Here is a 23,367-nt window from a genome sequence, read left to right on the forward strand (position 1 = left end):
AGCCAAGTGTCTGTATAAGGCCCACTCAGCTTCAGTTGTGTGGCATTGGATTTCATCTACACCTCAATTTTGAAACAAGCTCACTAAGGGAATTAGTTCTGTCTCCTAATGAAATTAGTAACAGCAGCAACACCCTTTCTTTTTACTTATTCTAAGCGGAAATGCTTCAAAGCCTCTGGTTTGAAAAATAGGAAAAGCTGGCTCATATCTTTAGAGATTAACATCCTCTCAGTGCAGATTATAGACTTTTTTTTTTTTTTTAAACTAAGCTCATGGTCATCATTTAATGATTTAAAAACTGCAAGATTATCATATTTCTTATAGCATATCTGAAATATCTTCCAACTCCCTCTGAAACAAAAACCTCAACTTAGTTACAGCATCTGAGAAGATGGTACCAAGGGACAAATGAGTAAAGATTGTTTTTTTTGTGGATTTCATCAAAGCCTTCTTTAAAAATATTGTGCTATTAAGCTATTTTTGGACTGATAATTATGTGGGCCTAAAGTTTTATATAAATAAGTAATCAGAATTTATATTTTCATTCAGTACATAGATTTTATTACCTATTAATGGAATACAAAATGTTCCCGATAGTTATTTTGATTTCAAGTTAGCTGCTTATCTTTACGATCCTTATTAGATTTAACTGGCCTAAAACCAGCTAGAAAATATTCCATTTTAACTCTAACTTATTGGTTTCACATTCGCTGAAGCAGAAGCTATTTTAGAGACCTATTCTGTTTGTAAATAATGTCTTGGTCTCAACATTTTTATAGTCCTACCTTTAGACTTTGTCATTATAGAGATCCCCTATTGGTCCTGTTAGAAATAATTTTGGATAGGAAGTAAATATTGGTAGATTTATTCTTAACTATTGAGTTTTATTTGCAGATTATTAAAAGTGAGTGAGAAAGAAATGGGTTTTTTTTTAAAAATTGAATGGAGTAAATGCAAATTGTTTCCTTGGGTTGTCATAAAAACATTTTTATGTTTAAAATAGCATTTCCAGGAGTTCCTGTTGTGGCTCAGTGGTAATGAACCCAACTAGTATCCATGAGGATGCAGGATTGATAGGATCCAATTGATGCCTTGCTCAGTGGATTAAGGATCCAGTGTTGCTGTGGCTGTGGGTAGGCTGGCAGCTGCAGCTCTGATTTGATCCCTAGCCTGGGAATTTCCTTATGTTGCAAGTATGACCCTTAAAAAGTAAAAAATAAAATAGCATTTCCAGACCAGTGATGAGAGTTGTGTTACAAACCAGTGGGGATCACTGTTTTTATTCCATGCTCCAATTTTATTTTAAAAAATAGCATATACTCCTATTGTCTATTTAAAAAAATAGCATATACTCCTATTGTAAATGAGAGAATCCTAAATTGTGTGCATTGCATATGTATACAGCAGTCAAGTAGTATTTGGGGCACAACACATCTGAGAATCTATTTTAAAAAATAGCATATACTCCTATTGTAAATGAGAGAATCCTAAATTGTGTGCATTGCATATGTATACAGCAGTCAAGTAGTATTTGGGGCACAACACATCTGAGAATCTTTTAAGATGTGGAATTACAGTAAACATGCTGGAGAGGGAAAGGGAATGAGAAAAGTGAACTAAAAAAACCTGACTCATTTTTGTCTTGTTAAGTGTCAATAAAAGGGTAAAAAGAGGGTTTTTTGTTGGTTTTTTTTTTGTTGTTTGGTTTTTTTTGTTTGTTTGTTTGTTTGTTTTTTTTGTTTTTTTTTTTTGCTTTTTAGGGCCGCAATCATGGCATATGGAGGTTCCCAGGCTAGGGTTCAAATCGGAGCTACAGCACTGGCCTACACCACAGCCACACAGGATCTCAGCTGTGTCTGCGTCCTACGCCACAGCTCACAGCAATGCTGGATCCTTAACCCACTGAGCGAGGCTAGGGATCAAACCTGCAACCTCATGGTTCCTAGTCAGATTCGGTTCCACTGTGCCACGTCGTGAACTTGAAGAGGTTTCTATTACAGACAACTAAAAAGGACCGATTAAAGGATGGAAAACTGTTCCTTGCATAGTCAAATGCTAGGCAGGGAAAAGTAATGTCACCAGAAATTACTTTCACAAGTTTCAGTAGAGGATTGCAGAACAATAAAGCTTTGTTAATCCCATACTGGCTTATTCATATAGTGTGTAATTCCAAGCAATTGCTGCTCCCCAGGCAGGAATTTACAATTGCTACATTTGAAGGGAGGATAATGTGTCATTCCAAGGGGAAGTCAGGTCTGGAAAAGGCCTCTCAGCTGAAGAACCTCATATGTCCCCAAACAGCTCCAAGGCAGGCCAAGTAAAACAAACTGACTGTGAACCACCCTGTGAAGTCAGTCGGCCTCAAACTGAGCTCTATTTCCCTTGCTTCTCTCTTGCCTTTTTGGCGGCTGGCAAAACGTCCCCAGAGCAAGGAGCAAAGAGGTGGGGAGGGTGGGGACAGGCAGAGAAACTCCCGTCCTGGATAAGCCCTCACATGGAAAGTGACTCCTTGTCCCCTGGCAGGGGCATGCAGGTTTGTTCAGGAGAATTCCATCATCCATGTATGGGCTGTATGTATGTTTAACTGGTAGGATCATGAGTACAGAGCACCCTGCCTTGGCATAAAAAACACTGGACAAGAGTCAGATATGAGTCAACTGCAAGAGGAGGCTTGAATCATAGTTTGAACAATTTTGGTCAACAATCCTTCAGAGAACAATCCTCCAGTTTTATGGTGTCATTTTTGTGGAATTAAATGTGAACAGCTTAAAATTCCATGACTTTTAAAAAGTCAAGCTTGGATTCCATGTTTCCAGGCACACCACACTATGTCAGTACCCCCACCACCATATGGTGAGGCCATGCCGAGCAACCAGTTCCTGTGAGGGAGCTAATTAGGTAAATAAATAGGCAGTGCCTGTAAGAATCCTCCCTGAACGATGTGGGCTGTTTTTGACCTGAGAGCTGCCTGTTAGGCATCTCAGCCGACATGGAGTCAAACAATTTTTCCATGGTCTGGGATTCTGAGCTGTCGTTACGTGTTGCAGCATGCACTTGGCATTCAAGTGTTATGTTGGCAGAGTCATGGATGGCTTGCTATATATCTGTATGCTTCCCATCAGTTCAGCCCCTGTGTGTTCTGTCCAACAGCTGGGACAGAAGTGAACTGTGTCACTTTCAGGCTGTGCAAAGGAGAGCATGTGTGTGCTTCCTCTACTGTCAGGTTGGTGGAAGCCTGATGTCCAAGCCTCTGTCAACCAGGACTGTTGAGCAGGATTCCCTTGTCTGTACTTCCCATTCCACCACCAGCCTGCATCAGTCACATGATGAAAGAATCGACTTTCATGGTACTGAGCCAAGATTCTAGACTTGTTACTGCAGCATAGTCTAGGTGAAAGAGCTGCTTTTCTAGACCTTTCTGTAAAAAGGGAAAATCCATCTGGAGAAAGGACAAGCAACCCCAGATGTGCCATCCTTGAGCCAGCCATGGAGGCTCTGCCCTTTGCCTTTGCATCACATGCCTCCAAAGTTATTTTTCTCTGTGTGTTGCCACTGTGCCTACAGGGGGTGGTGGAGGAGGAAGTGAGGAAGAGCCCTGATCAGTTGGGGGTTGATGTGGGGACAGTTCCCTTCTGATGGTTTCTCTTCTGATTCACCAACCTCCTCTAGGGACTTTAGCCTTGCTAAACATACGGTACCAATCAGTGAAATTATTCATTGCGGTTTTCATTTGAGTGAGCCAGTTTCCGCTCCTAAGAAGGGTCCTAACAAAACAGGAAGTTTTTCTTGGATCTAGAAATGGAACTCTGCCTTTTGACATGAGTTTTTACCAACTTCTGCAAATCTCCATTTTCCTACTTCCCTGTCAAGAGGGTGGGGCAAGGAGAAGACATGAAAGCAGAAAATGCTGATTTGTGGAGTAGTAGAGTTAGGACTGTTTGGGTTTGCAGTGGGGAGGGGAAGAGGAAAAATGGCAGCCTGACCAGGCCAGGCACCTCCTCCCACCTGACCACTTTCATCTCCTGCCTCTTCCCACACTTGGGCCTTGGGTAAGAGTTAATGAAGAGAGGGGTGAAGGGCCAAGGAACATTATGATAGTTGGTAGTCACCCCTTAATAGTAACCCTTGGCATGTGTCCCAGCTGACCTTCTTCAAAACATGTATTTATGCCTCACCTGTTGGATTCCGCTCTACAGGGTAGGGAACATGCCTCAACACCCACAGCGTAGAGGGCCCCCAAGTTGCTTCCAGGAACACAGGAAGGACTACTTGTTTTTCATAACTACCTTTATAATGGGGACTGAGGAATCAAATATCATTTCTATTTTGTGTACACAAAAATGGAAACATTAAGAATTTGTCACTTGCTCAGAGTCACACAGGGGTCAATTAAGAGGTGGAAGTAAAATTCAGGTCTCCAAATTTCTATTTTCTTTCAAATGTTTAAAAGTCATCTTGGAGTTCCCATTGTGGCCTAGCTGGTTAAGAACCCAGCATAGTGTCTGTGAGGATACAGGTTCTATCCCTGGCTTTGCTAAGTGGGTTAAGGATATGTTGTTATTACAAGGTGAAGCATAGGTTATAGATGTGGTTTGGATCCAGTGTGGCTGTGGCATAGGCTGCAGCTGATTCAACCCTTGGCCTAGGAACTTCCCTATGTCACAGGTGTGGCTGTAAAAAAAAAAAAGAAAAAAGAAAAGAAAAAGAAAATTACAGATGAAAGCCCCCCCCCCTCCACAGTGATATAGACCATTTATCAGCACTGCCATCATGTAATGTAAAGTACCATCCCGAGAGATTGGTATTTATGTCTACATTTGTATTAAGCAAGTTTATCAGGAAAAACACCAAAATCCTAATATTATCACTGGGGGATGAAGTCTTATAATGCTAATTCTTAAGTTCTTACTGATTTGTTTTTTCTATTCTTTGCTCCAAGAATAAATATGTATTACATAAGCTATCCAAAAATAATACAGGGGGTAAAACTGTTTCTAGTTTTCAGTGTTCTCTGTTACAGGGAATTCAATGGGCTTCAAACTCAGCACTTTGAATTATTAATCAAGTAGGAAAACCACAGAAAGGGAATCCCATGGCAGAAACTGTGAGTTGTCTTCCAGTCTGAAATTTTCTTAAGTAACAACAGGATTTCTAGCTAGACAGAGACATAAGTTTCCCAGCCTCCCTTGCAGCTAGATGTGGTCAGAGTTGGGAGAAGTGATCTCACAATATCCTGATTGCTGTTTTGCACTTTGTCCCTTTCTGCTGGAATGTAGATGTGAAGGTTGGAGCTGGAATAGCTATCTTGGATTATAAACTGGAAGCCATGCATTGAGGGTGGCACACTACAAAAGAAACAGATCCCCTGATGCTCTTGAACCGCCACTCTGTATTCTGGCATTGCTGTTGGTTGTTGAATCCATCTCTTAAGGAATACCAGATCCAAACATTTAGTAGAACAGTGTTCTGACTTCCTGACTCTAAAAACAAATGTGCTCTTTGGAAAGAACAGACAGTTAAAGTTGTCAAGCTTTCTTTGGTTTATAGGCACAAGGACCTGATTCTACCTCAGTGATCAACAGTTGAGTCCTTAATCCAGAACATGTTGGTTATATACTAGGGATGAAGAAGAAACTGCAGAGATTCATCTGGCATCTTCGGCAGATCATAAATACTTGGGCTCTTATTTTCTAGTTCTTTCTGCCTGATATTAACCAACCCATCCCCCTTTATTCCAGCTCCCCTCTTCCCCCAGTTGAGAATTTGTACATATAGTGCCAGGGATTCTGTGTGGGAGAGCTGCTCAAACAACCCCTCTTACCATCCCACCTCTCAGGCAATGCTGGGAATTCAGGGCCACATCTACCACTTAGTATAAATCCAAATAAATTACTAAAAAATAATCAATCATGTATTAACAAACAGGATAAGGTGACAAAGGATAAACCGTGAAGCAGCAACTTAAAAGAAACTGAGCTTTTTTGATGGCTCATAGGATCACAGAATGTGCTTACCGTCTGAGGTGAGCTGCTCACTGGTCAGATCCCAGCTGGAGGCTCAATGTGTGATCTTCCTTCATACTGAGCCCCTTTACAATCTTTAGCCAGAATGTCATAATTTAGAGAGGTTATCGAAGCCCCCATAACCAAAGTTAATTTGCAGCATTGGTCTATTCATGGAATTTTATAACCCATCCAGGATCCTTCTAGATTAAAGTGATACCTGAGTGAATGCTGGGGACACTTCATGTTTGTGTTTGAGAATTGGCTCCCAACTTCTAAGGTTATTCTGATATCATGGTCAAGGTACTTGGTATTATTTCATTTCCTCCATTTTCCAAGTAAGAAATCTGAAAAGTCACACAGCAGCATCAGGATTTAAACGTTTTTTCATCTAAGGCCAAAGCCCATTTTGTTTCCAGACCTCACTAAGCAGAGTTGGTCCAGGGACTGGAAAAGTCATCTGACAGCATTCTAGCCCTGTCAGCACCTTCACCGAGTAGCTTTGTTATTTGCTGTAAACAGTTGTAAATTTTCAGAACTGCAGACACACCCATATAAAATGTTAATGACTAAAATGCCTTGTAAAGCCAATGTAAATGATCAATGTATTGAAGTCCCACTGGAATTCTTTCTGGAGTCCCTCCAGCAGCACATAATTGAGAACTGACAGAACTTAATTTTTCTTAAATTATATTTAGTCACATCTCTCAAATCTGACCCATTCTGTCATCTGGTGAAAATTCTCAATTATGAAGAAAATGATGGTTGATGTTATGCTTTAAGCTACTTTTCAAAAACCATGAAAGCTATTTTGCTAAGGAAGAAAATGAGGTCTTTTAAAAAAACAAAACTTTTCCAGGCCCCTAAGCTTTGCTGAAACTTGTGCAGAGTAAACACATGCAGGCAACTCTGTTGTTAGTGCTTATGGTTTCTGCAAGTTCCAGAAAGCACAGCTTCTGGTGATGTGCCCTGGTGGAACAGCTGGCTTTAGAAAACAACAAAAATCCCACTGGGATGAAAGAGGCTCATTTGTTTGCAAATCGTGGCCCTTCTACTCTCCAGGCCACCCATCCCCCAGGCCTGTGTGTCTGCGGCTGATTTATAACCTTCCACCCACACAGGTCTTGACATTCACTGGGATCCTAGGAGGAGGTAAAGGTGTAAACCTAGGGGGAACCTTTTAAGGGCCAGAACAGGTTGGGGGTTGGGGGGAAGGAGGAAAAGCAGGTGACCACATGCTTGGTCCATGTGAACCATGCACATGTGTTGGGAAGGCCTGGCTGAAGGACAGGGGAAAGTGGTTTTGACTGCCAAAATTGTGCCTTTCATTCTGCGGCACAGCTTCCACTGGGAGAGTTCATTGCCCAACATGCTGAGACCAGGATGGCCTGCATGTGAACATCCCTCCCCTTCCAGATTCCGTTTATACGCTTTATCTCAGTGTTTCCAGCTGTAAGACTTGGGATGCGCGGTGTATCCCCCTGGAGGATAAATAATAGCAGTTGTAATCTTCTGCTAGAAAAGAACTTGCTCTTCTAGTTTAGAGGTTCAGTGGATAAGGAATGCAAAAGGCTTTCTGGGAAGGAAAATGAGACACCCTGGGGGGCCAACCTTTGAAAACTGCAAGGTGCCAAGCAAATGTGAACCATCATGGTTCTAAAAATTATCATTATGACAGGGCTAGATAAGTGGACTTTCTTGAAAGGAAAAAGCTGATGGCTGAGTGCCTGAAGGGAGTTGAAAGATTTTCCTTGCACTTCTAAAGACTGCATAACTCTAAATTCTCCCCTTGGAAAGTTTTTCTGATAACTGTGGAGGCCATGGGCTCTAGAGGCTGACTTGGGTTGGAAGTCTGGCTCTGACAGCTAGGTGACCTAGCACCATGTTCTCTTCTGGAAAACAGGGACAATACCATCTGCCTAAATGGATTGTGATTGTGAGAGTTAGAAGTAAAGTCATGAAATACTTGGAGTTCCCTGGTGGCACTGTGGGTAAGGGCATGGTGCTGTTGCTGCTATGGTACGGTTTTGATCCCTGGCTTATAAACTTTTGCCATGTTGTGGGTATGGCCAGAAAAAAAAAAAAAGCTTAACATGGTATCTAAGCATATAAAAGAGGCTCAATTAATGGTGAGCTGGTAGATCTTCAAGAAAAAATTCATCTGGGAGTTTCTGTTGTGGCGCAGGGGAAACGAATCTGACTAGGAACCATGAGGTTGTGGGTTTGATCCCTGGCCTCACTCAGTGGGTTGAGGATCTGGCGTTGCCGTGACCTGTGGTGTAGGTTGGCAGCAATAGCTTCGATTAGACCCCTAGCCTGGGAACCTCCATGTGCTGCGGGTGCGGCCCTCAAAAGACAAAAAAGTAAATAAAAAGGAAAAAGGAAAAAAATTAGTCTGATTTAGCACTGAGGCAGTAGGAAGGAGAAACAATATTGACAGGCCTAATATGATACATAGGAAAAATATGCAAGAGGATATTTATTATATATAAGACCAAAGACTTCAGAGGGATTTCAGGGAATCAGAAACACCTACTGCTTTCTTTAGGGAACTTGGCTCTTGGGGAGCTCAGGAGGGAGTGATATTAAGCACCAAAGTCCAAGTCTGTCAGGGCAGGGGAAGGATTATAGGTGGTTTCCTAGAGATGTTTGAGAGAATATAAATTTTAGATGTATAGCCTAGGCAAAGCTGGAATTCGGTGAGAATGGATGAGGATTCTGGAATTACTCTCATTGATTTGTAAATCCTGATTCACATGGGTTCCCTAGTCAATCATGCTGCTTTCCCACTGTACACAAATACTGTCCATAGCCTGTTCAGAAACCACACTAAACCACGGAGTTCCCGTCGTGGCGCAGTGGTTAATGAATCCGACTAGGAACCATGAGGTTGCGGGTTCGGTCCCTGCTCTTGCTCAGTGAGTTAACGATCTGGCATTGCTGTGAGCTGTGGTGTAGGTTGCAGACGCGGCTCGGATCCCGAGTTGCTGTGGCTCTGGCGTAGGCCGGTGGCTACAGCTCAGATTCAACCCCTGGCCTCGGAACCTCCATATGCTGCGGGAGCGGCCCAAGAAATAGCAACAACAACAACAACAACAAAAAAGACAAAAAAAAAAAAAAAAAAAAAAAAGAAAAGAAACCACACTAAACCAGAAAGAGGCATCTGGAGCCCATGGCTTAAAAAACAGAAGTTTGAATCCAAGTCTTTAAAGGTTTAGACTAAATATTTACTATCATTCTGCATTTTCTATAACCATTTGCCATGAACATTAAAACAAGGCAGATATTTCCTAAGGGTATATAATTACAGGCATTGTGAAGGATGCAAAGAAATTTAACATGCTTCTAGACTTCAGAATTGGCATGAATTGCCTCAATAAGAGGAGACCAGAGAATACAATCACACCCAGGGTTTTATCCTTTATTTTTTTAGCTACTCATTAACATTCTTCACATTCCCCAACTAACAGATTATAACACCTGAGTCAAGATTAACTACTTACTTTAAACATGTTTGTTATTGACTATTAAATATACAAGGAAAGTGAGTGATTACTGAGCTCCTACTATGTGCAGGACATCCACATTACAGTTCTTAGGGTTACTGTACAGATGAGGAAATTGAAGCTCAGAGATTAAGGAACTAGTTAGTACAAGGTTACAGCCTAGTGAGTATCATGGCTAGGAAATAATGTGTAGATGCAGAGAGGGGTAAGGTCTCTTTGGATGCCAGGAAAAGAGGATCAATCAGAGAGGGACTGTTGATTGAAATTTCCATTTCATCCTCTTCCAGTTTACAGCTTAGCAAGGGTAAATTGTGTCATTTAAAAATAGTGCACTAGAGGGCGCCAAACACACAAACGGTGACTTTTTTAACATTTTATTTTTTATTGAATTACAACTGATTTATAAGTTTCCAGTGTGCAACATAGTGATTGATTGAATATTTTTATAGCATACACTCCATTAAAAGTAATAACAAAGTAATATACAATATGGCCTTGTTGGGAGTTCCCATTGTGGCTCAGCATGTTAAGAACCAGACTAGTATCCATAGGATGCAGGTTCGACTCCTGGTCATGCTTAGTGGGTTAAGGAAGTGATGTTGCTGAAAGCTGTGGCACAGGCTAGCAGCTGCAGCTTCAACTTGACCCCTAGCCTGGGAATTCCATATGCCATGGGTGCAGCCCTAAAAAAAGAAAAATATGGCCTTGTTGTTTATCTATTTTACACAAAGTAGTTTGACTCTCTTAATCCCATACCCCTATCTTGCCCCTCCCCCTTCCCTCTCCCCACTGGTAACCACTAGTTTGTTTTCTCTATTTTTGAGTCTGTTTCAGTTTTACATCTTTAAAAATTTTTTTTCATTTAAAAAGCTGCTTTGATAATGCAGTTCCCACAGTTCTACAAGATATATAATCAGTAATGGATTCAAGCCAAAAGGCCATCTCAAAGAGTATGATGCAGTTTATGATAATTAAGCAGCTGTATTGCTAGGCCATAATTAAAAGAAAAAAAAAACAAACAAAAAACCCAACTCTCCTGCTTTATATTGCACAATTTGTAATCTGTCTCTACTTGAAACTGTCATTCAAAATGCCTTTCAGCTAGGTGTTTAATTTCTCTTTGCTCTGCCTGGTGAGTGGTGAAGGAAAAGGACCAGGTAACCTGGATGAAAATGAATTTTAAAAAATTACACTAAGATATATTTTTACCTTTTAAAATTTATTTAGTAAAGACACACTAAAAAAACAAAAACACCCACACCTATATCCAAAAGCTTAAAATGAAAAAGAACAAGACCGCATCCTCAACTTCAAGAGGCAACATCTTTTAGATTATTCCTAAATAATATTTGTTTCTTGATTACTAAACTGACATCATCATTTTCCTCTATGGACATCAAGGAGTTAGCTAACAGAATATCCATCTCTCATACGTCTCAAAGACAGTTTACATGATCATTTTTATTTTCCACTATTACAAAAGGAGAACTTCAGCAATACAGAACATTTAAAAAAAATAGACATAAATAGGAAATGTTAACATTTTGATGCATATCCTTATACACATTTAAAAAAACACAATGAGATTACCTTGTACACATGATTTCATCAAACTACATATGTTCATCTTTCTATGTCATTAACTATTAAAAATGTCATTTCATTTCATTTTTTTTTTGGGGGGGCCACGTCTGCAGGCACATGAAGTTCCCAGGCTAGGGTCAAACCGGAGTGGTAGCCACCAGCCTAGCCACAGCCACTTGGGATCCCGGCTGTATCTGCAACCTACACCACAGCCCAAGGCAACACCAGGCACCCAACCCACTGAGCGTGGCCAGGGATTAAACTTGCATCCTTATGGATACTACCGGATTCATCACCTCTGAGCCACAATGGAACTTCCCAATGTCATTTCATTTTTGATATTTTTTTTTATTATAGTGTAACTTACATAAAAGTTAAATGTTCTAAAGTATAAGGAACCTCACCTCTTCAACCAGTGTTGAGATCAGATAATTTCACTCCACAGTAGGAATTGTGGTGTATGACAGTATTCAGCCTCAGTTTTGGGGAAGTGAGAATAGTGTTTGAAGGGGCAGGGACTTTATAGAGTCCTGCTGAGAATGCAGAAATCAATAGAAACAAGTTAATTTAGCCTGAAAGGAGACGTTCTAATTATTCCTCAATATCTCTAGATACGGTGGACCATGAGTTGGTCACAAATTTGGAGTTTGTCCATTTTGGGGTGGAAGATAAACTTTCTTATGTTTAATTCTCTATCATTCCCTCATAAATATTGTAAGAAGCATAGACAACTGCTAGTCATTAGTACAACTTATCCTTACATAATACTCATCCAGTACAAAGCTCTGCAGTAAGGGCAAGTCAAATTGGATAGGATTAGAAACCAGGAGCTTGAAAGTCGGCCTGAGAGCTGGCAAACATACTCAAGAAACATGTGACAAACACCAGTGGGAAAAGGCCATTCCGAAGGGGACGGAGGATCCTTCCCTAACACAACCAACATGATATTGAGCGTGATCTATCGATAGAGGCTTTCAACTTTTCCTACTTGCATTAAACCTTTGTGCTAGATACCACCTTAGGTATTGTTCTAAGGGCTTTGCATGCATTACCTGATTTGATCCGTCAACAAATGAGAGGAACTCAGAGAAATTAAGTAAGCCAGTAAACTGTGATAGACTCACTGCAAATACGGGTCCTTCCCAGAGCAGAGACGTTATTGCTCTGGCCTCAAGCGGAGCATCGTGAGTCATGAGCAGTCATTTCCTCTAGCCACGAAGGACAATGGACATACTGACGGCTACCAGCATTTCCGAAGATGGCTGTTGTGCCAAGTTAAGCCAGAGTTGGGGTGGCTCCGCAGCCTGGGGAAGTTGGAAATGACATTATATTGTTTTTGTAGGGCACGAGGAGAGCATGGGGTTAAAAAGTGTTAAACAGGATACTGAACACCGACAAAGCTAAAAACCCTGGGGCCCGGTGCCCCCAAAGGCGCTGGGCGGAAGTCGGCTCAGCCGCGGAGGAAGTGCGTTTCTGGAGTTCCTCCCAGATGACGCGAGCAGGGAGGCAACCCCTGCGGCGCAGAGGGAGCGCGGGGCCCCCGGCAGCCAGGAAGGTTCAGCGCGAGGGGACGTTGGCGCCCGGAGAGGGGAAAGACTCTTTCCAGCAGCAAAGCTTTGCAGCACCGAAGGGGCTTAGGCGCAGGCTATGCGTCCTCCTCCTCCCTTTCCCCGCCCCCACTGCGAGGGCGGTGCCCCCTGTGATGCAGAGATTCGCCCGGCTACGCCCTTCACCGGCCAGGCCAGCCCGCTGGCTGCCGGGACAACGCCTGGCCCCAGCTTGTTCGGGCCCGCGGCCAAGCCACGAGTTTGCGTCTGCTGCGCAGCCACCCACATCTTGCTCTCCCAGACGAGAAGTGAGGATTAAATGCTTTGGACTGCCTGGTAGAGTTCGGAGGGCAACGCCATCCCATCAGGAGCAAGCGAGTTCTCAAGTGAACGGGTTCCTCAAGTATAAAGAGGAATCTTGGGTGTGTCTATTGCATGATTAAGCCGGTCATGTATCTGTGAAAAGACTAATTTCTACAAAAGGCCAAAATTGAGTGCCGGACCCTCTCGCTCGTCATGATTGGTCTGAATGTTTGAAGAGGTCTAACTTCTCTTAATGTTTCCAACTAAAGTCAAATTCTTCTCTGTGGCCTCTCAGCTGCTCTTAGGTGAGCTAGTTCCTCCAAGGTCAGCTGAGAGAAGGGTTTATTCCCAGCTAGAACAGGGTGCTGCAGTAACATTAGTTACAAGCATCATCACTTAGGCTTCTCCCAGAATTCTGACACCTGGCAAAGCATTCCTAACTACGAATCAGTAGACAGAATTGAGAGCTGTGTGGGCACTATGCAGCACACATTTACAGCGATCTGAGAAGGGATTCTTATTCTTAGGAGACTTTTGGAGCTGTCAAAAGGTCATGGCACAAAATTAGCTAAGAAACTGTATTTGGGAGCACGGAAAGTATCTCGGGAAGAAACTCAGTTAAGGTCATTTAAGCATATTTTCCTGGAGATTGAAACGAATCTTATTGCGAATAATTTGGTTCTATGAAACCAACAGAAAACGAAGAATTCCGAGCTATCGCTCTATTTTAATCCTTAACTTTGGGTGTATTTTAAAGCTTTATTACTTATGTACAAAAAGCCTGGTTTCTGCACCTGGAATCCCTTTATTTTCCAATGGCTGGGTTCACAGATTACTAACGTTACGGGCGGGGGGGGGGGAACTTTTTAAGAAAGTCTACCAATAGCGGTCATTTGGGTAGCAATTATCAGATTATGCTTGAAACCACCACGCAGCTAAGTAATTTCTTTTAAATACAAATTTTAAGATTGTTATCTCTTTATTTTAACTAATTTGGGCAGGTTTATTTCCCTCTTCCCCATAACTTTATTTTTGAAAGTAGTATCATTATTCTCTGACATCCTACACTTAAGTATCTCTCTCTCTCTCTTTTTTTTTTTGTCTTTTTAGGGTCGAACCCGCAGCATATGGAAGTTAGTTGCCAGGCTAGGGGTCAAAATTGGAGCTGTAGCTGTCAGCCACAGCCACAATAGATTCAAGCCAGGTCTGCAACCTACACCACAAGCCACGGAAACACCCATCCTTAACCCAATGAGCAAGGCCAGGGATTGAACATGAATCCTCAGGGTTGCTAGTCAGATTCACTTCCGCTGAGCCACAATGGGAACTTGTGTCTTTTTTTACATCAATTTACCTTTAACCATGTAGTTTTCACGTTCAACAGGAAGAAAGGAACCAGGAAATCTCAAATGTGATGCAATTCATCAGTGTGCAGTTCACAATAGCTATTTTCTGTCCCTTCTTGTAGGACTGCACTGTAAATTCATAGCTCCCTCAAGAAACCATGATTGCTCAAACACACTCTTCTTCATAGCTCTTCATGCTATACTCTAATAATATTTGCATTCCTAAAGTCTCGTTAAAATATTGAACTGGGTTTCATAAAACATCCCATAAATAAGGAGTGTACTTTATGGTATCATTTCTCATAATTGTATTTTAAAAGGAGACAATCTCTTCATTGCAGTTTTAGTATCTCAAAAAAAGGTAACGTTGGAGTTCCCATCATGGCGCAGTGGTTAACAAATCCGACTAGGAACCATGAGGTTTCGGGTTCGATGCCTGGCCTTGCTAAGTGGGTTAAGGATCTGGCGTTGCTGTGAGCTGTAGCGTAGGTCGCAGACGCGGCTCGCATCCTGCATTGCTGTGGCTCTGGCGTAGGCCAGTGGCTATAGCTCCGATTCGACCCCTAGCCTGGGAATCTCCATATGCCGAGGGAGCAGCCCAAGAAATGGCAAAAAGACCAAAAAAAAAAAAAAAAGGTAATGTTATTTTTGACTGTAGTTATCTTATAAAAATAAATATAGGAACGATTAGAACTTGGTAGGTTTGTCAAAAACCTGCACTCCAGATAGATACCACAGGTAATTCTGCAGATTGACCCATAATCACCATTTTAAGAACCACCGGCTTAAAGGCAAATAAATAGATTAGGGTTGCTTGCTATCATTGCTTTGGTTAGTTACAAGTTAAATAGACAATATGGAGGCACAGAGCCACCAAACAGTTAATTTGTGCAAAAGTGCCAACTGGCTTTGGTTCTTGAAGTTCTATTGTATTAAAGAGAAGAAACACAGCCAAATAAGATGTGCTGAGGGGAAATGTGGCCTTTCTATAAGGAAAACTTATTTTACAAATGCTTTGTTACTTACAGATGTTCAAGCTCAGAGATAATGTATTCCAAGTTTATTAAACCAGTTTTCCTCCATTACCTTGAATCAATGTTGACTAAGGGCCTGGGATTAGAGAAAGTGCTAGAGCAAATCAAGCCTTTGCAGGCCCAGGACCTGAATCAAGTCTTAAAAAACAACCTGTACAGCAGTCACACTTTGCCAAATACCTGGTAAAATTAGTTGGCTAAATCCATTGAGGCACTTTCCAAAGATGTTAGATGTTATTTTATAGCTATGTCCCTCTTTGACAGGCAGCTACAGGATTCTCTTTACTATCAGTTCTATACCCAGTGGGACCTTGCACCAACGATCCGTGCCACCAAGGAGAACATACAATCTGATCATATTTGCTACTTTCTAAGCAAGTATAAGAATATACTTGGCTAAGTCTGTATACTGCCCACAACTGCTAAATTGTTCTGCATAAGAAAGAAGACTAAGAGGACATTTTTTGTAAGACTGGGTAATTGGAAAGTTAGAAACAAAAGCTTAGGAGAAGCAATACTATTCAGATATGATCCCTGGCCTGGGAACTCCATATGCTGTGTGGTGGCCAAAAAATAAAAATAAAATTTGGTAAGATAAACCTCATGTATTTTTTTTACCACATTAAAAAAAAACCAAAAAACAAAAAACACTTAGGAGTTAAGTGCACAGGATTTTGTGAGCAAAATAGGATTAATTCTTGAGATTCAAACCCCCTACTCAGTCTCCCATGTGAAACTGTTAGTAAAATATGTATTACTTATTAATGCCTCATGAAGTAACTTCTCATTGGAAGATGTGACTAAGTACAAAGCCCTGTTTTAAATATTACGATGTGTCAAAGGTTGCCCAAAGAGGGTAAGTACACATGGGAATGTATATGGACTGGTGACCAAATTAAGTCCAATATAGCTTTGATAATTGCTTTATAAAATGCCAACCCCTCAATGAAGAGTCTACCATCTTAAAAGAAAATCTTCACAATGCTTATTCCTGATTAATTTTATAGTAGTCTGTCAAGGAATAAGAAGTATGCTTATTTGTGATTCCACTGCATTAAAACTTTTACCTAGTGATATCATAATTAAAGGTTAAATTTTCCCTGAGAGGAGGCAGATAACCCTTTTCCATTTATTAATGTCACTTATCCCACTAGTTTATTCTTTTTGAATACTGAGCATGACTCAGGCCTTAGCTGACAATTCCATTAGTTTTTCCCTTTTATTTATTATTTTATTTTATTTATGTCTTTTTGCCTTTTTCTAGGGCTGCACCTTCGGCATATGGAAGTTCCCAGGCTAGGGGTGGAATTGGAGCTGTAGCCACCGGCTTACACCAGAGCCACAGAAACGTGGGATCTGAGCCACATCTGCGACCTACACCACAGCTCATGGCAATGCTAGATCCTTAACCCACTGAGCGAGGGCAGTGTACAACCACCTACCTAGCACTCAGTAGGTAAAAAATTAAGTAAAGCGGCCACGAGAGAAGTATGCATGAAAGCAAAGTTAACTTGTTTATAATTTGTTAGGTGCTGTGATTTATCTTTACTTCCATTTCCTTCCTGTGTCACTAAGAGACGGGGTGTAAAGCCTTTTACTATTTATTTTAAATGTATCAAAACATTTTAAATATTATTAGAAATTCATCTTAATGACAGTGTATTATTCCATCCATTGGCTCTGACAGAGGGTATATAATTTCTTGCCTATCCATTTAGTCAGTTCTCAGTATTTGTATTCTGACTTCTTAGCTAAAATGCCTTCCCTCTTTTCTATGTACCAATGATCCCTTGATGATCAGCATGCTCTCTGGCTTAACAGTTTACATTTTGGCATTATTTGTTTTTAAGTTCAAAATATTTCCTTTAGTTGCTCTAGTCCACAAATCCACAAAATGTTTTTTGTAAAGGGGGCCATATAGGAAGTATTTTAGACTTTCAGTCTCATTCACATAGAGTCCCCCACCCCCACAATAACCCTTTAAAAATATAAACAACACTCTAACTCCCCAACTATAAAACACAGGCGATGTTTGCTATAGCTTGCCCATTTCTATTCTAGTCCTTAATGAGAAAAAAGGTAAATAAAGCTCAATTTCATGAATGCATATATCATCATAGTAACTTCAAAGTGCTAGCCGGATATTTGGTTCAACATGGTCTTCACCATAATGCTTTTTGGTATCTGAAATTATCACTGAATGGTGTTTGGTCAATTAATGCAGCAAGTATTAAATATACTCACACTTTATACCTTGGGGGAAAAGAAACTCTGTTATAAAGTAAGAATAACTTACACTGGGATTTAAGTTTATTACTACATAGGTACACTAATCATACGCTCATGTGTATGATTTTATAGTTTTACATGTAACATCCTGCATCTCAAATGGCTCCTAAAACTTGCTACTGTAGTTCTAGTAACATTAACAGAACTTACTTTATGAAAATATTCTCAAAGATTTAAAAAAATAAATACATTAAGGTTAAATTTATCGAACTGCTTCGTTTACTTGGTAGTCTACCGCGGGAGTGAGTTATACATCCAAATAATGTATGCTATTTGTCACCTACCTATCCAGTTCCTCATTTCACTCATGTTTTGTGGGACAGAACCAATTTGGAGTATTGTATTCAATTCTAGGAGCCCAGAGGACAAAAAGAGTGACCAAAGATATAATAAACTGCTCCAAGATCACTGTGGCTACTTAAACAGAGGTCAGTCACTTGTTGGGCAAACTAATGCATGCATTAAAGACAGACAGCACTGGAAACCTCACACGGTTTTAGGCTAATCTTAAATTCTACATCTCCACTAATATGTTAAGCTTATGCTGAATGGAGCAAGACTGCATTGTGGTAGCCCACAAATATACCTGCTCTCTTGAGATACAGTGTTTCAGAAAAATTTTAATGGAGTGTTCTTGTTCATGTAATTGGCACTTGTGTAAATTCATGTTCTAGAAATAACGATATTCTATTCTTCATAGTGATAACTGTAGGTGAGTCCCTAGGAGCAACAGAAATCATAAATGATAAACAACAAAGAATGAAGGCCAAGTTCTCCTTAAGACCCATAACTCCATCCTCATCTCTACCCTTGGGTGCTTATATAGGACATTATTTATAATTGTAGCCACTCATAAATTATTCCTCACTGCCTCTTTGAACATGAAGAATGATTAACATCATAGTGGAACATTGGAAAGACTATATTCCATATCTCATTTGTCTCTTCAATCATGAATTTATTAGGCAGGAGGTGTTAAAATACAGTCATCTTAAAATAATTTCTTCCCATCTCACCCTACATTTATTTTACCCATATATTCTTAAATGCAATAGTGTTGTCTTTTGTCTTTCTGGTTAAAGAATCCCATAGCTAATAATGTGTTGGTTTTCAGTTTGAGGCAAATTTATGCTTTATTCTATGCTATACTGTATATAAATAGTGATGCCTATGAATGGATGAATGCAACTCCCACCACCCCTACCTAGTATCCAGTGAAACACCAAGGCAATTAGCTTGGCAGAATCAGCAGGGGAAGACTTGGCTGGGCTTAATTTTGATATAGGGTAAATTAAATTTTACATTTCTTTCTTTCTTTTTTTTTTTTTTTGTCTTTTTGCCATTTCTTGGGCTGCTGCCTTGGCATATGGAGGTTCCCAGGCTAGGGGTCTAATTGGAGCTGTAGCCACTGGCCTACACCACAGCCACAGCAACAAGGGATCCAAGCCGTGTCTGCGACCTATACCACAGTTCACAGCAACACCGCATCCTTAACCCACTGAGCAAGGCCAGGGATTGAACCTGCAACCTCATGGTTCCTAGTCGGATTCGTTAACCACTGAGCCACGATGGGAACTCCAGGAACTGGAGCTAGTATTAAATGAAAGAATGCTTCTTTCTACTCTGAATTGCATTTCTGGGCTTTAAAGTTATCCATTTGACCTTTAAGGGAAAATAGCAGTAACCTTAGTTAAAAGATCACATTGTCTAAACCTCTTAGAATAATTAGTTGTAAAGGTAGTAGGACAATACATCACTATGTTAAAAGTAACAGCTGATAGCTCCTCCTCCTTTAAAATACACATGTACTAAAAAGAGGAGTAAAGAAAATAAGGTTTCGGAGTTCCCGTTGTGGCGCAGTGGTTAACGAATCCGACTAGGAACCATGAGGTTACGGGTTCGATCCCTGCCCTTGCTCAGTGGGTTAAGGATCCGGCATTGCTGTGAGCTGTGGTGTAGGTCGCAGACACGGCTTGGATCCCTTGTTGCTGTGGCTGTGGTGTAGGCCAGTGGCTACAGCTCCGATTCGACCCCTAGCCTGGGAACCTCCATATGCTGTGGGAGCAGCCCCCCCCAAAAAGGCAAAAAGACAAAAAAAAAAAAAAAAAAAAAAGAAAATAAGGTTTCTTTTTCATAACAAACTTAAACATCCCCCAAAAAGACAGACTGCTTCCCAGGATAACAAGACTTGACCCTTATCTACTACAGAAAAATGGGCCAGTCCATCAGAATATTCTGAATCACTTAGAAAACAATTTATATTGCTGTTCTGATGAAACCTTCAAGGAAAAATAAAAATGCAAGAGATGGTCCACTCCAAAAGTACGTCGAAATTTCTCAGGCTGTAGAAATCTAACAATACAGTGATTCCCCAAAAAAGAAATGGAAAAAAACAAAACAAAACAAAACAACAACAAAAAAAACCCTGTCTTGGCATTGTAGCTTTATATAGACATTTTAGTGAAATGCTTCATGCTATACATCTAAGTGTTTATCAAAATAGCTTTTGCATGGAAAATACCTGAGAATGAGAGGTTTGTGAAAAATGCGGATTCTGGGGTCACACTAAGGAGTTCAACATATGGGTCTTCAAGAATTGCTATATTCTAAGAAATTAATACATCAGCTCTTGTTTTGAGGAACTCTGGGTGGAGCCCAGGAATGTATAGTTAATAAGCTTCCCAGATAATTATGGTAGTCAAATTGGCTTGGAACCACTGACTTGCATTTTAACATGACTGTAATAGGGAAACTAACTTTTAAAAATGGATTTTTTTAAAAAAGGCTTGGTAGCTATGACTGTAAACCCAGGCATAAGAATTTGCCTTCTGGAGTTCCCTGGTGGTCCGGAGGTTAAGCATCCAGCACTGTCACTGCCTGTAGTGCAGGTTCAATCGCTGGCCTGGGAGCTTGGGCATGCTGCAAGTCGGGGGTGGGAGACTGCCTTCAATGAAAAATCAATAAAGTACTTAGAAATGGATGACAAACTAAGTTCTGCCCTGAGAGTTAAATATGTGATGATCTTTCTACCAGTTATTTATGTGGCACTGTACCTTCAACTTAACACTTTGGAAAAGAAATTTGGTATATGTGTAATTGAATGTATCAACTTATTTTGTGTTGCAAATTTTAGTAGTCTTTCTCTCTCTCTCTTTTTTTTTTTTTTTTTTTTGCTTTTTAGTGCTGTGCCTGTGGCATATGGAAGTTACAAGCTTCAGCTGCTGGCCTAGGCCACAGCCACAGCAACGCCAGATTTGTGTCTGCGACCTAAACCACAGCTTGCAGCTACGCCAGTTCCTTAAACTAGAGTGAGGCCCAGGGATTGAACCCTTATCCTCATGGATACTAGTCGAGTTCATTTCTGCTGATCCACAATGGGAACTCCCTGGGCGCGAATGGAATCCAAGCCAGAGCTGCAACCTACACCACAGATGCAGCAAGGTGGGATCCTTAACCTACTGTACCAGGCCACGGATTGAACCTGCACCTCCACAGAGACAAGCCAGATCATTAACCCACTCTGCCACAGCAGGAACTCCTTAAAAGTGATTTTTAAATTAGTGCCAAACTGCCTGATGAATACTGTTGCTGCATATTGGTTAGCATTGCAATGGGAAGGTTCTTCTCTCCAATGTAATTAAGTACTTGTATGGTCTTATTATTATTATTATTCATCAGAAAGGCATGTTAAACCTGAAAAATAGGAATTTATAACCAAACACCAGAGAATAGATGGGTATTTTCCACTTGCCCAATGCAATTTAACACTTTGAGAGAAGGATTTTATCTGCAATGGACAGACAAGAATACTAAGATATGCTTTACCTAGGATTGTTGGCTCTTCAAAGAGGAATGCAAGTTTACTTTCCTTGGTTTTGTTTTTCCTTTCTTCTAGAATAAAAGTGGTTTTTTTCTGGGGTATAAATCATTACCATTTATGTTTTCCAACTTTTAACTGTAAAAATACATGTCTGGGGAGTTCCTGTTGTGGCTCGGTGGTAATGAACCTGACTAGTATCCATGAGGACGTGGGTTCAATCCCTAGCCTCACTCAGTGGGTTAAGGATCTTGTAGGTTGCAGACGCGGCTGGGATCTGGCATTGGTGTGGCTGTAGCATAGGCCTGCATCTTCAGCTCTGATTTGACTCCTAGCCTGGGAACTTCCATATGCCATGGAAGTCTAATCTCTTTTCTTTGCAGCCAAAGTTTAGGAGATTTTGCAGATTTATATTTAGACCCAAGAAAAGAGTGATCTAATTAATTAAACATTTACTTGAGCACTTACTATGTCCTAGGTATTACTGCAAACACTATGCATTTATTTGAGGGATGCCTAAGTTAAATACTGCCTTGGAGGGGCTCACACTGTAGCAGGGTGAAGAGATTTGAAATAACAAGCTGCAGTAAGTGTTACAGTAGAATTGGGTAAAAGGTACATGAAATTATAAATAAAACAATGGACTTCTTGGAAGAGCACCAGAGAAAGCTTCAAAGAGGAAAAACACTTGAAGGATACATTCACAAGGGGTATAAAGGGGATATTCCATGAAGGGATGATACAAAAGAAATGAAGTCTAAGAGAGCAAGATACATTTGGAGAACTGCAAGCAATAATGTGGGTAGCAACAAAAGGAGCAGCAACTTGATCTTTTACTGGATAAAAGGAAGGAACCACCAGATCACACAGGATCTTCTTTGTATGCTACTCTAAGGAGCATGGATTCCATTAAAAGATTTCAAGTAAGATCAGATTCATATTTTAGTAAAATCACTTTGAAGGATGACAGATGGATTAGAAGAGGCAAAATTAAAGCCAGAGTGAGCTATGTCACCACATGGATTTATATATAAAAACTCATTTATTGGGCAGATATTCAAAGTGACCCACTACCTTATCCCAGGCCTGAACTATAGTAGTTGCAATGGTGATGAAGACACGTAGAGGTAAACTAAGAAATTAAAAAACTTAAGAATGGACATTTCTTAGGGACATAATGGACACAAGGTGTTAAGGAATTGAGAATGGTTCTTGGGTTCTGAAAAGCTGGAGACCACACAGTTTGGACTCCCCCCCCCGCCCTTTTTTTAAAAGATAATATATAAGCATTTTATCTTATAAACTAGAACTTTGAAAAAAATGCATTCTGGTAACAATTATCTGTTGTAGAAAATCCACGTGTAAGCCTATAACCCAGAAAGAACCAGTGAAACCATTCTACTTTATCTCCTTTACCCCAACTTCTATGAAAGCACACACAATATACAAAAACTCCACAAACTGTAATCCTATTTTCATATCTTTGATACCATTTCTTTGTAGTATGTGATGCTCTGAAATGATTCTTTAAAAATAATTTTAATGACCATATTTATGGATTTATTCTAATTTAAATAGAATTCTACTGGAAATTTATCAGACTTTTACACATTTGTCTACTTCTAAAACTAACTTGTCACAATTAAAATGAAAGTTAAGATACAAGAATGATTGACAAATAATAATCCAAAATGAATTCTGGAGAATTTTTCAGTATTCCACAGCAAAATAAGAATAAGAGCAATGTAGCAAATTTTTAAAAATAATTTTTTTAAATCGTGAGAACACATCCTTTGCTGTTAATGAATGTTTTATAAAACCAAGGATCTAGTATTGCTATTTAGATTAACTAAAACTAGCAACTATTTTGGTTTCCCTATTTATTATTTGATTCATTCAAGAAATCCCAAACTCTGGGAATCAATGTATTTGATTAGGT

At 40.3% G+C, this 23,367-nt stretch overlaps 2 protein-coding genes across 3 annotated transcripts in view; one reads left to right on the forward strand and one right to left on the reverse strand.

Annotated features, from left to right (window-relative positions):
- Positions 1-23,367, forward strand: part of KMT2E (lysine methyltransferase 2E) — a 130,861-nt gene that overhangs the window by 1,835 nt on the left and 105,659 nt on the right. The gene's annotated exons all lie outside the window — the stretch shown is intronic.
- LOC106504991 (translation initiation factor IF-2-like) overlaps positions 5,378-23,367 on the reverse strand; it is a 29,293-nt gene continuing 11,303 nt past the window's right edge. The window contains exon 3 of the mRNA XM_013979822.2: positions 5,378-12,396. Coding sequence (XP_013835276.1) covers positions 12,301-12,396 — 96 coding nt within the window. The 3' untranslated portion in view covers positions 5,378-12,300. The remainder of the gene's footprint in view (positions 12,397-23,367) is intronic.

Source organism: Sus scrofa, chromosome 9 (genome assembly GCF_000003025.6).
Source record: "Sus scrofa isolate TJ Tabasco breed Duroc chromosome 9, Sscrofa11.1, whole genome shotgun sequence".
Taxonomy (NCBI): Eukaryota; Metazoa; Chordata; class Mammalia; order Artiodactyla; family Suidae; genus Sus; species Sus scrofa.